Source organism: Odocoileus virginianus, chromosome 4 (genome assembly GCF_023699985.2).
Source record: "Odocoileus virginianus isolate 20LAN1187 ecotype Illinois chromosome 4, Ovbor_1.2, whole genome shotgun sequence".
Taxonomy (NCBI): Eukaryota; Metazoa; Chordata; class Mammalia; order Artiodactyla; family Cervidae; genus Odocoileus; species Odocoileus virginianus.
In genome coordinates, this window is record NC_069677.1 from 65,233,647 (window position 1) to 65,247,249 (window position 13,603).

The 13,603-nt window shown below is 39.2% G+C and overlaps 1 protein-coding gene across 4 annotated transcripts in view; it reads left to right on the forward strand.

The window, feature by feature from the left end:
• The window catches only part of GK5 (glycerol kinase 5), a 94,448-nt gene that overhangs the window by 31,178 nt on the left and 49,667 nt on the right, over window positions 1-13,603 (forward strand). For all 4 annotated transcript variants that reach the window (XM_070466644.1, XM_070466645.1, XM_070466646.1 and 1 more), the window contains 2 exons: window positions 8,034-8,127; window positions 13,193-13,324. In XM_070466644.1, the coding sequence (XP_070322745.1) occupies window positions 8,034-8,127; window positions 13,193-13,324 (226 nt within the window). The remainder of the gene's footprint in view (window positions 1-8,033; window positions 8,128-13,192; window positions 13,325-13,603) is intronic.

Sequence of the window (13,603 nt, forward strand, 5' to 3'; positions counted from 1 at the left end):
AGTCACCTCACCCCCAATTACTCTGTTCCTTTACCATGCCAGTGTTTTCAAAGCATATTCATTGTATGAAATTATATGTTTTATTTATTAACTCGTTTGTTTTTCAACCCCTACTAGAGTGTAAGCTCCCGGGATTTGAGGGATCTCTTTGAAGACTTAGGATGAACCTTCCCTGCCCAAGTTTTTGGCTGTAGCAGCGGAAAGATACGTTAGCTCAGGTGGGAGGGAGGGAGAGGAGCGGCTGGTTTGGTTAGACATGTTGCATTTGAGATGGCGTGAACAGTCTTTGTTTTGTTTCAGCTGCACTGCAAGACATGCAGAACTTCCCCAACCAGGGATTGAACCTGGGCCCCCTGCATTGGAAGCATGGAGTGTTAACCACTGAACCACCAGGGAAGTCCAGTCTTGGGAGATAGGAGGAAAGCAGTTATTTATTTGTGAGGGGATGGAACTTAAGTGAGAGACTTGCCCTAGAGATGGGGATTGGGAGAGTCCATGAATGTAGGTCAGATTTCCAAGAGAGCAGCTAGTTAAAAAGAGAGAGACTACAGATGCAGCCCTCAGCAAATACCAGCGTGTACCTGGCAGTCAGTGGAAGAAAAATCTGCAGAAAAAACTCAAGATACAGGCTTAGAAAGGCAGGAGGAGAAACAGTACAGTGGTACCATGGAAACTTAGGACAGTGACTGTTCTAGGAAGGAGGAAGTGATCATCTGAAGCCAGTACTGCAGAAAGGTCAAGTCAGATGATGGAAAAGGATCCTGTAAATCTGGGAATTAGAAATACATTAGGGTTAATTTCCTGGCAGTCCAGTGATTAGGACTCTGCACTTTCACTGCCAAGGGTGTGGGTTTAATCCCTGGTTGGGGAACTAAGATCCCACAAGCCATGCTGCCAGAAAAATAGAAAGGAATTATATTGGTGGCCATGGTGAATATAATTTTCATGAATGATTGGGAATCTACACTGCATTCGAATTGTATGTAGTTGAGATAGTGGGAGGTGATGAGGAAACACTGAGAGGGCTTAGCTGGGGATTTACAGAAGACAGCTGAAGCAGTGTTTGTGAAATAAAGTAGTAGAAGAGGGGAAGGCATGGATACCGAGAGTCCAAGTGGAGGTGCCAGCCTTAGACTTGGAGAAAGAAAGCTTCTCCTCTGGACCAAGAGAGAGACCCACAATGGCTGAAGGTGTAGCTGGTGGAGGAGTGGGGAGTGGAAGAAGTTCATTCCCTCTGTCCTGACTTCCTTTGAGAAACAAGAAGCCAGTGGTGGCCTAGGTCTGGAGAAATCTGGTGAACACTTAAATGGGCCCTTGATGGGGAATGGAGAGGAAACTGATTAGTGATAGGAGAAAGACATTCATCAGTTTTAGTGACTCTGAGGGAGGAGATGAGCTTATATCTCATAAGTAGGGGCTGCTACCAGTTAACAAGGCTATATGACTTTCTTGCAGCTTCTCTCAGTGGTTCTGACATTGAAAGTGAACCAGAGGAAAGAGTGATCCCAGGTTAGGTATTGAAAAGGCAGGTAGGTAACTTGAAAGTCTAGGGGTAGAGAGTGACATCACCACAATAGTGGAGTGGGAAGCTGTAGAGATTGGTTCCTCCACCACAGCAACTGCTGATTGGGAAGGAGTGGAACAAGCTCTTTCAAAACTCTGGAACCTGACCTGTCCTGATATTAACTCATGGACTGCTGGATGAAGGTAGAGACCCCTGTCCTTGGGGAAGAGACAGCATGTGTCACCAGCTCCATTCAGCCCTACTGCATATTTGGGGAAGGGAGCCCACCTTCCAGAACTGAGGGCAGATGCCAGGGCAGGTCATGGGAATCTTGTCCCACAAAGATTTGGGGCCCCTAGTGGCTCTAGTGGTAAAGAACCTGCCTGCCAATGCAGCAGACATAAGAGACACAAGTTCGATCCCTGGGTCAGGAAGATCCCCTGGAGGAGGGCTTGGCAACCCACTCCAGTATTCTTGCCTGGAAAATCCCATGGACAGAGTAGCCTGGTGGGCTATAGTCCATAGGGTCACAAAGAGTCGGACGTGACTGAAGAGACTTAGTGTGCACACATGCAGAATGTATTGAACAGACTGAAGTAAGTCAGAAAGAGAAAAACAAATATATTAATGCCTACGTATGGAATCTAGAAAAATGGTACTGATGAACCTATTTGCAAGGCAGGAATAGAGACGTAGATGTAGAGAACAGACATGTGGACACAGTGGGGGAAGGAGAAGGTGGGGCAAATTGAGAGAGTAGCATTGGCATATATGTATACTGCTGCTGCTACTGCTGCTAAGTCTCTTCAGTCGTGTCCGACTCTGCGTGACCCCATATATGGCAGCCCACCAGGCTCCTCTGGCCCTGGGATTCTCTAGGCAAGAATACTGGAGAATTTCCTTCTCCAATATGTATACTACCATGTGTAAAATAGCTAGTGGAAGCTGCTGTATAGCACAGGGAGCTCAGATCAGTGCTTTGTGACAACCTAGAGGGGTGGGATGGGGGGCTAGTTGAGGGGGGCCTCAAGAGAGAGGAGATACATGTATACTTACAGCTCATTCACGTTGTTGTACAGCAGAAACCAACACAATGTAAAGCAATTATCCTCCAGTTAAAACTGAACTTTAAAAAATTGGGCCTATATACTCTGGTGGATTTTGCAGTGCCCTGCAGAACTGGCACAGATGCTTACCTAGGCTCTGGCCCTCTCAGCTACAGTGGCTTCCTTTGGCACATCTCTTGGAAGATTTAAAGGGCCAGTACCTTTTTTTGGGATTTGGGGGTCGCACATTTTAGAAAATGTGTGTCAGATCACATAGGAAAGATAACAAGCTTCAGAAACATCAGTGGCCACACGTAACAAGGAATACACAGGATGCAAAACCAGTTTGGAAAAGTGAGAAACTGATAGCTGCAGCTCTCAGCAAGGAAGAATTGGCAATAACCGAGGAGTGGGAAGAACAGATTTCCAGAGCTACCACGTTTATTTTCAAAAGAAGGAAAATTTACAGTATCTCACTGAGGGACCTCCCTGGTGGTCTGGTAGTTAAGAATCCGCCTGCCAATGCAGGGGATGTGGATTCTGGCTCTAGTTGGGGAATTAAGATCCCACATGGCTCGGGGCAGCTAAGCCTGAGTGTTGCAACTACTGAGCCCACGTGCTGCAAGGAAAGATCTGTATGATGCAGTGAACACCCCACATGCTGCAACTAAGACCAAAACAGCCAAATACATACATACGTAAATAAATAAACTCAAAAAAATATAAAAAGAGAAGAATCTCACTGACCTGAGTTAAAAACTAGTTGATATAAGGAATATTTGATAGATTTATCTTTTACGAACTGAAATTATATATGAAGGTATAAAATTACACATTATAAACAGTATAAAACCGTACAGTTCAGAGTTCATGCCTTTTCTTAAAACCACTTTCAACTCCCTTAATTGCCCTGCCTTTCCTGTAAACAGCCCCTCTGTATTCAGCCTCACAAGTTATTAAAGCAAGATGTGTTTTTTTATATAAAACTAACAAAAAAATCAGTGTGGGTGAGATTATATGGCAAATTTGTTTCACTCACGCATTGCTGTCATATTCTATAATATATTCATGCTTGCTTTATATCAAATTGACACTTCCAAACACTTATCAAGGAAAACTGATGTTCTTCACTTCTCCATGTACCACCTGGTAGGGACACCCTAACTGAGAAGGCATTTGACTGTGTGGCATTAGAATAGTCATTATGCAGAACTGATTACAAGATCAAATATAGCAAGTTTTGCCACATTTAAGGAGCTGGAAAATTGTCTTACTCTTTGATTCAGTAATCTCACACTTAAAAGTGGGGGAGGTTTGGGGGAATAGCCCAATAAAAGCAATAGTAGTGCCTTGGCAGTCACTTTTGGAAACAGGGTCATTGCAAATGTAGTTTTTTAATTAGGATGAGGTCATAATGCAGTAGGGTGAACTCTTCATCAAATATGACTGATTTCCTCATGAGAAGACAGACACAGGGACACCACCATCTGAAGAAGGAGGATAGGAGTGATGTGTCTATAAGCCAGGGGATGCCAGAGATTGCTGCAAACCCCCAGATCCCTGGGTTGGGAAGGTCCCCTGGAGAAGGGAATGGCTACCCACTCCAGTATTCTGGCCTGGAAAATTCCATGCACAGAGGATCCTGGTGGTCTACAATCCATGGGGTTGGAAAGAGTTGACCATGACCAAGTGACTAATACACACTACAAAACTAGGGATAGATGAGGGCAGATTCTCTTATGGTTCCAGAGGGAGCATGACCCTACCAACACCATAATTTTGGACTTCTAGCCTCCAGAACTGGGAGACAATAAATTGCTGTTCTTTTAGCCACCCAGTTTGTGATACTTTGTTATGGCAATCCGTAGAAACTAGGGAGCCGTGACTAGGCAATGGGGAAAGAAGAGTCTTTTTTAACAAAGGATACTGAGAAAACTGGACATCGACATGCAAAAGAATGAAGTAAGACCCTTACCATATACCAAATATAAAAATTAAGTCAGGGGACTTCCCTGGTGGTCCTGTGGTTGGAACTTTGCACTCCCACTCTGGGGGGCACAAATTCAGTCTCTGGTTTGGAACTGGAATCCTGCATGCCATGCAGCCAAAAAATTTTAAAAGATAAAAACTTATTAAAGAAAAGGTAATTAAAAATGGATCAACGAATAAATTTAAAATACAAATCTAGAAAACTCTTACAAGAAAATGTAGAGGAAATCTTCACCACTGTGGATTTATTATGATTTCTGAAATGACATCCAAAGTGCAGCTAACAAATGAAAAAAATAGGTAAGTTGAACTTCATGAAAATTTAAAACTTCTGTACATCAAAGAATGCTATTAAGATGTTTTTATCTATTTATGATGAGTAATTTTAAAAAATTTTCTTAACTATTAGAATTCTCCAAAATAGAAACAGAATTACCCTAATTTAATCCAAAATAATAAGAAATAAAGTTGTGTTGAAATTATTTTGGCATAATGTATAATTTGCAATTTAAAAATGTGTCTGAAAAAGTTTATAGCCATTGATATCTTAAATTTGATTTCTGAAAACTGACTGAAGCATGTAATATGGAAGATGTGTGCCTTGCTGTGTTTGGCTTCTAATTTCATTTAAGACTGAGGACTAAAACAAATGGAGAATCACTTTTCTGATTGGTAGTAGTAATAATGGTGACCATCTCTGGTGATCCCCATTAATAATGGTGATCATTCAAGGAAAAAGAAGTACTCTGTTCATGATGTAGGTGAATGCTGTCATCCATTAATAAAAGTGAAAACCAGAAAAAAAAAAAGGACATTTTGAGTGAAAACTCACAAAATAGTAGAAAATATTGCAAATTGTACATTTGATAAAGGATTAATATCAAGAATATATAAATAACTCCTATACCTCAACCATACCACCAAAACCTAGACCCAGTTATGAATTTATGAATGGTCAAAGGCTTGAATAATATTCAAATGGTCAATAAGCACATGAAAAATTCTTGTTGGGGAAATGCAAATCAAAACCACAATGAGGTACCACTTCACACCTCCCAGGATGGCTTTAAGTTTTTAAATGTAAAATAACAAGTGTTGGTAAGAATATGGAAAAATTGGAACTCTTAAATACTGGTTGTTGAAATGTCAAATGGTGCAGCCACTGTGGAAAACTGTCCGGCAGTTCCTCAGAAACTAAACGTAGAATTACTATATGACCCAGCAATTCTAATCCTCGATATATACACAAAGGAATTGAAAACAGGGACTCAAACAGATACTTTACAGCAGTGTTTATAGCAGCATTATTCACAGTAGCAAGAAGGTGGAAACAGCCCAAGTGTTTGGAGATAGTGGCTATGTTAACACAACATTAATGCCATTGTATTGTGCACTTAAAAATGGTTAAAATGGTAAACTTTATGTTATGTATATTTTACCACAATTAAAAAAAGAATTGATAGAGAGCATGTGAAGGCAAGTTGTTAAAGTGATTTGTTGTTGTTCAGCGGCTAAGTTGTGTCTAACTCTTTTCTTTCCAACTCTCTGTGACCCTATGGACTGTAGCCACCAGGCTTCTCTGTCCATGGAATTTTCCAGGCAAGAGTACTGGAGTGGGTCGCCATTTCCTCCTCTAGGGATCTTCCCGACCCAGGGATCGAACTGCATCTCCTGTGTCTCCTGCATTGGCAGGTGGTTTCTTTACCAGCTGAGTCACCTGGGAAGCCCCCATTAAAGTGGAAGAACATGTAAATAAGCCTAGTAGGAAAGTAAACCTAGGTGCGGTTCTCAGGAAGAAAAGGGAATGTTTGAGGGATTAAAGGAACAGAAGGTATTTAGGGGGTAAGATTAAGAGAACTGAAATAATATTGAGTTGGCCAAAAAGTTCATTCAGGTTTTTCCATAAAGTGGTACAGAAAAACCCAAACAAACATTTTGGCCAATCCAGTAGCAAGACGTGCCTACTGATATATTACAAAGTTAAGTTTTGTGTTTTTTTTGGTTGTTGTTGTTAATTTACCTTATTTATTTTTTTAACAAGTTGGAATTGCAATGTATGTAAAGTTTTTAATCCTGATTTTTTCCTTTAATATTATACTGTGAGAATTTTCCTCTCATTAAGCTACTTTGTATTTTCAATTGAAGTATACTTGATTTACAATGTTTCAGGTTTACAACAAAGTGATAGAATACCAGTGGTAGAATGTTTCCAGGTGGTAAAGTTGAGGATGTGACCCTGGGTGAGGACTGCTAAAGAAGCGTTGGAAATGACAGTCTTGGGAATTGAACGTAGTCTGGTGATCCAGACCGTAAAGAGTTTGCCTGCAGTCGGGAGACGTGGGTTCAATCCCTGGGTCAGGAAGATCCCCTGGAGAAGCAAATGGTAACCTACTCCAATATTCTTGCCTGGAGAGTTCGATGGACAGAAGAGCCTGATGGGCTATAGTCCATGGGGTCGCAAAGAGTTGGACTTGACTGAGGGACTAACACTGACTTTTCACTTTCATGGTCACATAGGGGTAATGTTTCCTCCCGGAGAAAAGACAGCAGGCCAGCCAGGGCTGGATGCTGGAGCTGAGTGGATGACAGTGATTGATTTGCAGGAGCCTCAAAGGAAAAAGTATTTATTTCTACTATATTTCTTAGAGCTATACTTTTATTATAGTGTTGACTCAGTTTGTTGGATTTATTTTTTTTGGACAAATTTTGGGAAGCCTGGTAGGTTGCCAGTGACTAACCAGTCCTAAAGTTGAGAAGCGTAAAGTAGGGTAAAGCTACATTTCAGCACTCCTGTTCAGTTCAGTTCAGTCACTCAGTTGTGTCCGACTCTTTGCAACCCCATGAACTGCAGCACACCAGGCCTCCCTGTCCATCACCAACTCCCAGAGTCTACCCAAACCCATGTCCATTGAGTCAGTGATGCCATCCAACCATCTCATCCTCTCTCGTCCCCTTCTCCGCCTGCCCTCAATCTTTCCCAGCATCAGGGTCTTTTCCAATGAGTCAGCTCTTCACATCAGGTGGCCAAAGTATTGGAGTTTCAGCTTCAACATCAGTCCTTCCAGTGAACACCCAGGACTGATCTCCTGTAGGTACAGTTTTTATCTGATTGTGTACATCAAGATAAGTACAATGAAAGGAAAAAGCATTGGCTTCTTTTTCTTGCTTTTAAAGTTGTATCAGCATCTTTAAAGATGTTTCATCAGTTTTGCTTTGTTTTTGGAAGTGCCCACATTGTTGTGCTTCAAAAAGGATAGCTTTTTGGATAGAATCTGATTGAAAATTTTTTGCTTTATATCACATAATTGTTACAAAGTGTGCTCAATTTGTCAAATCAAAAAGAAGAGACATTCAGAGAGCCCCACCTAGTTAAATCATATGTTGAAATTACAGTTTGGCCTCTAAATTTGTTTTCTCTTGTGGCGGCAGATCTTTTATATAATGTAGTCACTGATTTATAATGAGTCTCAAAATACTGTTTCCATCTTTCTTAGGAAAACAGGAAAGCATTTCCACAACTTCATTAGTTGGCAAGACCTAAGAGCTATTGAACTTGTAAAATCTTGGAATAATTCTCTTTTAATGAAGGTAATCTTTTCCTTATGTTCTATGATTTGGATGTTACTGTTTTTCCTGTGTATATTCTTTAGCTGTATGCTGAATTGTATAATCTACTGATGATGTTTTAGGACATTAAGAAGAGAATACACACATGCACACTCCCATACTAGTGAAATTTAATAGAAGTTACCCAGAAGTACGTGTGGTGGGTTGAAGTGCTTAACAGCTGCTCTTCATGAAGTCCTGAGGAGGTTTGGGGTGGGCCAGAGGTTCACAAGTTATTGAGAATTCATTTTTATTCCTGGAGAAATAGAAAAAATACAGACTGTGTCCAGAAATAGGTACAGACCATGTCCAGATTTTATCATCTGGACATAGTTATAAAAGTGGAGAATGGATATTGAGGTAGATAACTAGCTGACTGCCTGACTGCTGCAATCTTTCAGCATGACGCCTGGCATGTGGCAAGGCAGTGACAACGCTGGTCATGACAGTGGCAGCAGTTGTGATATATCCCTCAGAAGTGTGGGATTTCTGAGTTAAAGACGAAGGCAGTTTTCCAGCTCCTCAAACGTGGTGATACCTGCAACATTTGGTCTTATAACCAAGACCAAATATTATTATGTTATATTATACCAAATATTAAGTATAAGACTAAGTATGCAATATTGATTATTTTAATGCTTCTAATACCACACAGTTAAATGCTTTCTCAGCTAGGCTGCCCTTACCAGGTGATGTATAGGGGAGTGTCTGGAACATCAGGTTTCCTTTATAGGTGTTTGAAGACATGAATTTTATATGAAAAGCAAGTCCAAATATTGGGTTGGCCAAAAAGTTTGTTTGGCTTCTTCATAACATCATGTGGGAAAACCAAACCAACTTTTTGGCCAACCCAACATATTATAAATATGGCAGTAATACATGAATGAAGCATATCTGCCATAATCTCAGCCACACTGGTTTTTTTTTTTTTTTAGTTTAATATATAAAAAGGTATTTGCCCTTAATAGCTTGTGAAGCTGAATATCAGAGATGCTATTTACAGAAAGACAGAGCAAGGGTGTTGAAAGTGGTTAGAAGAAAATGTTGTGAACTTTGGTATAATTTGAAATTGTACTGTTTATAATGTGCAATGTTATATTTTAACATATAATTTTAGTTTTTAATCAGTAAATTCATTAGACATTCCTTAAGTTGGTCACTGAAGTGTTTAAAATGTTTATGCCTTTGAAAATAAATTGTGAAAACTTTTATTTCTGTAGAATAAGCCCCAAATCTCAAGTCATGACATAAAATTGGCATCAAGCACAAAACTGAACATTTAAAGGACTTTAGCTACTTGATATTGAACATGTCTATGATGTAACTTTCAGCCTCTCCTAGCAGAGAAATGCATACAAACAGATTCTTAAGAGTTTAGCACACAAAATTGCAGAGCTGGTCCTGCTGAAGGAACCCTACCCTGTAATTGTCCTTTTCCAGATGCTTCTGGTGACAACAGTGATGGAAGTTCTTGGAAATGTTTAGGGAGAATATGCCAGAGCTGGCACCAAGGTCATGAGTTTAGCCACCACTGCCCCCAGGCAAAGTGATGAAGTCATTGAGGCATGGTGGCCATCTCCTGGCACCATTTCCCTCCAGACACCCATGCTTCTTCTCACTGTTGTCCTGATTCTTGCCTAATGGCTGCTAAGGCTTTTCTTTGCTTTTAGCGTAAAATCCTAACTTCTTATCATAGTTTGACCCTGACCTCTTTCCAGACCCCGCTCTCCCTGAAGCTGCTAAGGGTTAGGCTCCAGCTTTGCCGTCCCTCGAGCCTTGTCTTACCCTAAAGCCCTCATACCTGCAAAAGACTCCCTCCACCATCACGGCGACTCCTCTCATCCTTGAGGGCTCGGCTCACCGTCCCCTCCTCTGTGGGAGCCCTTCTCTGCCATCTTATTTATAGCAGCATCCCCCGCCTCCAGTCCAATGTTTATTACTGTACTTTCTTTCACAATAGTCATCAAACTTCAAAGATCTAACACACATTTCTTAATTGAAGTCTTAATTGAGACAATTGTAGATTCACATGCAGTTGTAAGAAATAATACAGAGATCCCTTATATGTTTTACAGTTTCTCTTAAGTGGTAACATTTCACAAAACTATAGCATAATATTAAACTAGAATATTGACATTAATATATTCCATAGATCTTATTCAGATTTCCCCAGTTTTACTTGTACTCGTTTCTGTTTATAGGTGTATGTGTTTTAGTTTCCATAGTTTTTTCTGTATCTTCATTTACCTGACACCACAGTCAAGGCACTGAATACTTTCATCACTACAAGGATCCCTCATGCTGCTTTTTTATAACCACATCTTCCTCTCTCTTGCGTTCTTCCCCACCCTCTCCTGTCCCTAGCTCATTGCAACCACTAATCTGTCCTTCATTACAAATTTTTCTTGTTTCAAAAATGTGAGAGGTGGCATCATGCCGTATAACCTTTTTTAATCTGGGTCATTTTTTGCTTAGTATGATTCCCTGGAGAACACAAGTTGTCACATGTATCAGTAGCTCCTTTCTGCTTTATTGCCGAGTTTTATTCATGTGCCACCTGTTGAGGGACATCTGTGCTAGATTCAGTTTGGGGCTGTTACTGATAAAGCTGTTATGAATATTTGCTTATGGGGTTTTCTGCGAGCATAAGTTTTCGTTTCTCTAAGTATCCCAAGAGGATGACTGCTAGAATATAGGGTAATTGTGTGTTTTGTTTATAAGAAAATAAGTGCTGTACTTTTTTTCAGAGTGGTTGTACCATTTACATTTCCACCAGCAGTGTATGAGTTATAAGATGTGTATTCTTTCTAATTTTGGTTTTTTTTTTTTCTTTTTTTTTTTTTTTTGTTAATTTGAGGCTAATTACTTTACATCTCTTTCTAATTTTGAAAAGAAGACTTTTAAAGTGAAAGTTGCCCAGTCATGTCTGACTCTTTGCTACCCCACGGACTATACAGTCCATGAAATTCTCCAGACCAGAATACTGGAGTGAGTAGCCTTTCCCTTCTCCAGGGGATCTTCCCAACCCAGGGATCAAATCCAGGTCTCCCACATTGCGGGTGGATTCTTTACCAGCTGAACCTCAAGGGAAGCCCAAGAATACTGGAGTGGGTAGCCTATCTCTTCTTCAGAGGATCTTCCCAACCCAGGAATTAAACTGGGGTCTCCTGAATTGCAGGCGGATTCTTTACCAACTGAGCTATCAGGGAAGCCTGATGATTTTTAAACAGGATGCATTTTTAATCATCAGGGATTTTTTTTGTCATTTTAACTGTGAATTATATCTTAGCATTATGTCATAATGTAACTTACAGCATGTTTTCTTATTTAGTAGTACATTAAATAGGGGCTCATTTTAGAACCATTGTATTCTTGGATGATCTCATTTATTGATTTGATTTACCTGTCTTACCTGTCTTATTTACCTGTCTCTTCCTGCTAGAATGTAAATTTCAAGAAGACGGGGATTCTGCCTGTTGTTTGGTCTATTTTCTCAGGGCCTTAGCACTGTTCTTGGGACTTGGAAGGCACTCAATAAATAGTTGTTAAGTATATGAACAAAGGAAATAGCAACCCACTCTAGTACTCTTGCCTGGAAAATCCCATGGACAGAGGAGCCTGGTAGGCTACAGTCCATGGGATCGGAAAGAGTCGGACACGACGGAGCAACTTCACTTTCACTTTCATATGAACAAAAGTGTTCATTGTTTGTATGTTGAGTAAAAGTGCAGGTGTTAGAAGTCTTAATATTTTTGGTGTGCCTCCACCAAAGTATCTACATTTTAACAGAAGATCCCTGAAGGATCCCAAATCTAAGTTTTTATAGAGAAAAATCTAGTTGTTTGTAGAGGAAGAACTTACTTCAGTTTGAAGCATTTCTTAACATATAACACATCAGAAAGAGGATTATTAAATACTTTAAAAAAACTCTTTAATAAGTAATGTAAAGTGCAGAAGGTCAGAGTGTGGAAGGTTGGAGTACTGAACAGGGTGAAAAGGAGGGTACAACTTCTAGTTATAAGATGAATAAGGTCTGGGAATCTAACGTGTAATGTGATGACTATAGTTAATAATTCTATATTGTATAACTGAAATTTGCTAAGGGAGTAGAACTTAAATGCTCTCATCAAAAAGCAAGAAAAGGTGAAAAAAATTGAAGTCTATTTGTTCAAAAAAATGAAGAACAAAACTGTAATGAGAGAACTGAGTCTACATGTTTATTGATTAATGTCTTATGCTAAAAATGAAAGAAAAATAAATTTGTATTTCTATTTTAAATAAACCAAAATCTTTCAATGTCTTTTGGGGAGGAGCAGGAGTAACAGAGGAAAATATGCAAGTAGATAAATTCTCTATAATTGAGTTTTTTGTAAAACATCAGTTTCAGAAGTTGAGTCATCCATCTGCATCCTTGTCATTAGGTAGCAGGATACGTGTTTATTTTGTTGTTTTGAGGCGTTTTTTTAGTATGTCTTACAAACCTTAAAACTCGATGCTAGTTTTTTGTATAAGGCTTTTTTTTTCCAATTAAAAATTTTGCATACTAAGAAGTAAACGTAAAACTGTATATTTCATCTTCAATCATTAGAGAAACATAAATAGTATATTTAAATAAAATAATCCATCCCAAATTTTAAACACAATGTGTAGGGAAACTTCCCTTCTGGGTTAATACTAAGTTGATTAAAAATATATTTCTAATAGAAAAATAGCCTTTTCCCTTGGCTCTCTTGCTTTACTTCCATAGTTAAAAAATAGGTAAAGAGGTAAAAAATAACTATTTTTTAAACTATTTTTTAAAAGGTTTTTGTAAGTACTTGAGCCTCTAATGTTCTAAAGATATTCATGGTGTGTCACGTTTCGTATTTTAGACTGCAAATTGTCCTCTTAGGGTGCTTTGCTTGATTTCCTTTGTGCTGAGGACACTATAGAAAGAGTTAAAGAAGTTGTTTGCTGTTGAGTTTGTTTGCATGTGTATAGAATTGATGTAGAAACATCAAACACCACTAAACACATTTTTCTAAAATATCTTTTTTTAAAAAAATAGCTCATACACAGTTCCTGCCGAGTACTGCACTTTTTCACTAGAAGTAAACAATTTCTAGCAGCCAGTTTGTTCACTTTCACAACTCAGCAAGTTTCTTTGAGATTGGCCTGGATTTTGCAGAACCTGACTGAGGTAAGGAAAGAGAGAGTGTGTGTGTGTGTGTGTGTGTGTGTGTGTGTGTTTGAGGGATGAAAAAAATTGAAAGAATAAGGATATTAATTTGATTTGAGGGAAAATTGTGTCTACCACATTGGGATGGAAGACAACGAATCTTTACTCAATATTTCTTTAAACCATTTTTATGGTGAATCATGTCACATATAGAAAAGTAAATGAACTAAAATGTACCTACCATTCAGTGATATTTTGTGGCACAAACATCTGTTTAACACTACTTAAATCAAGAAATGG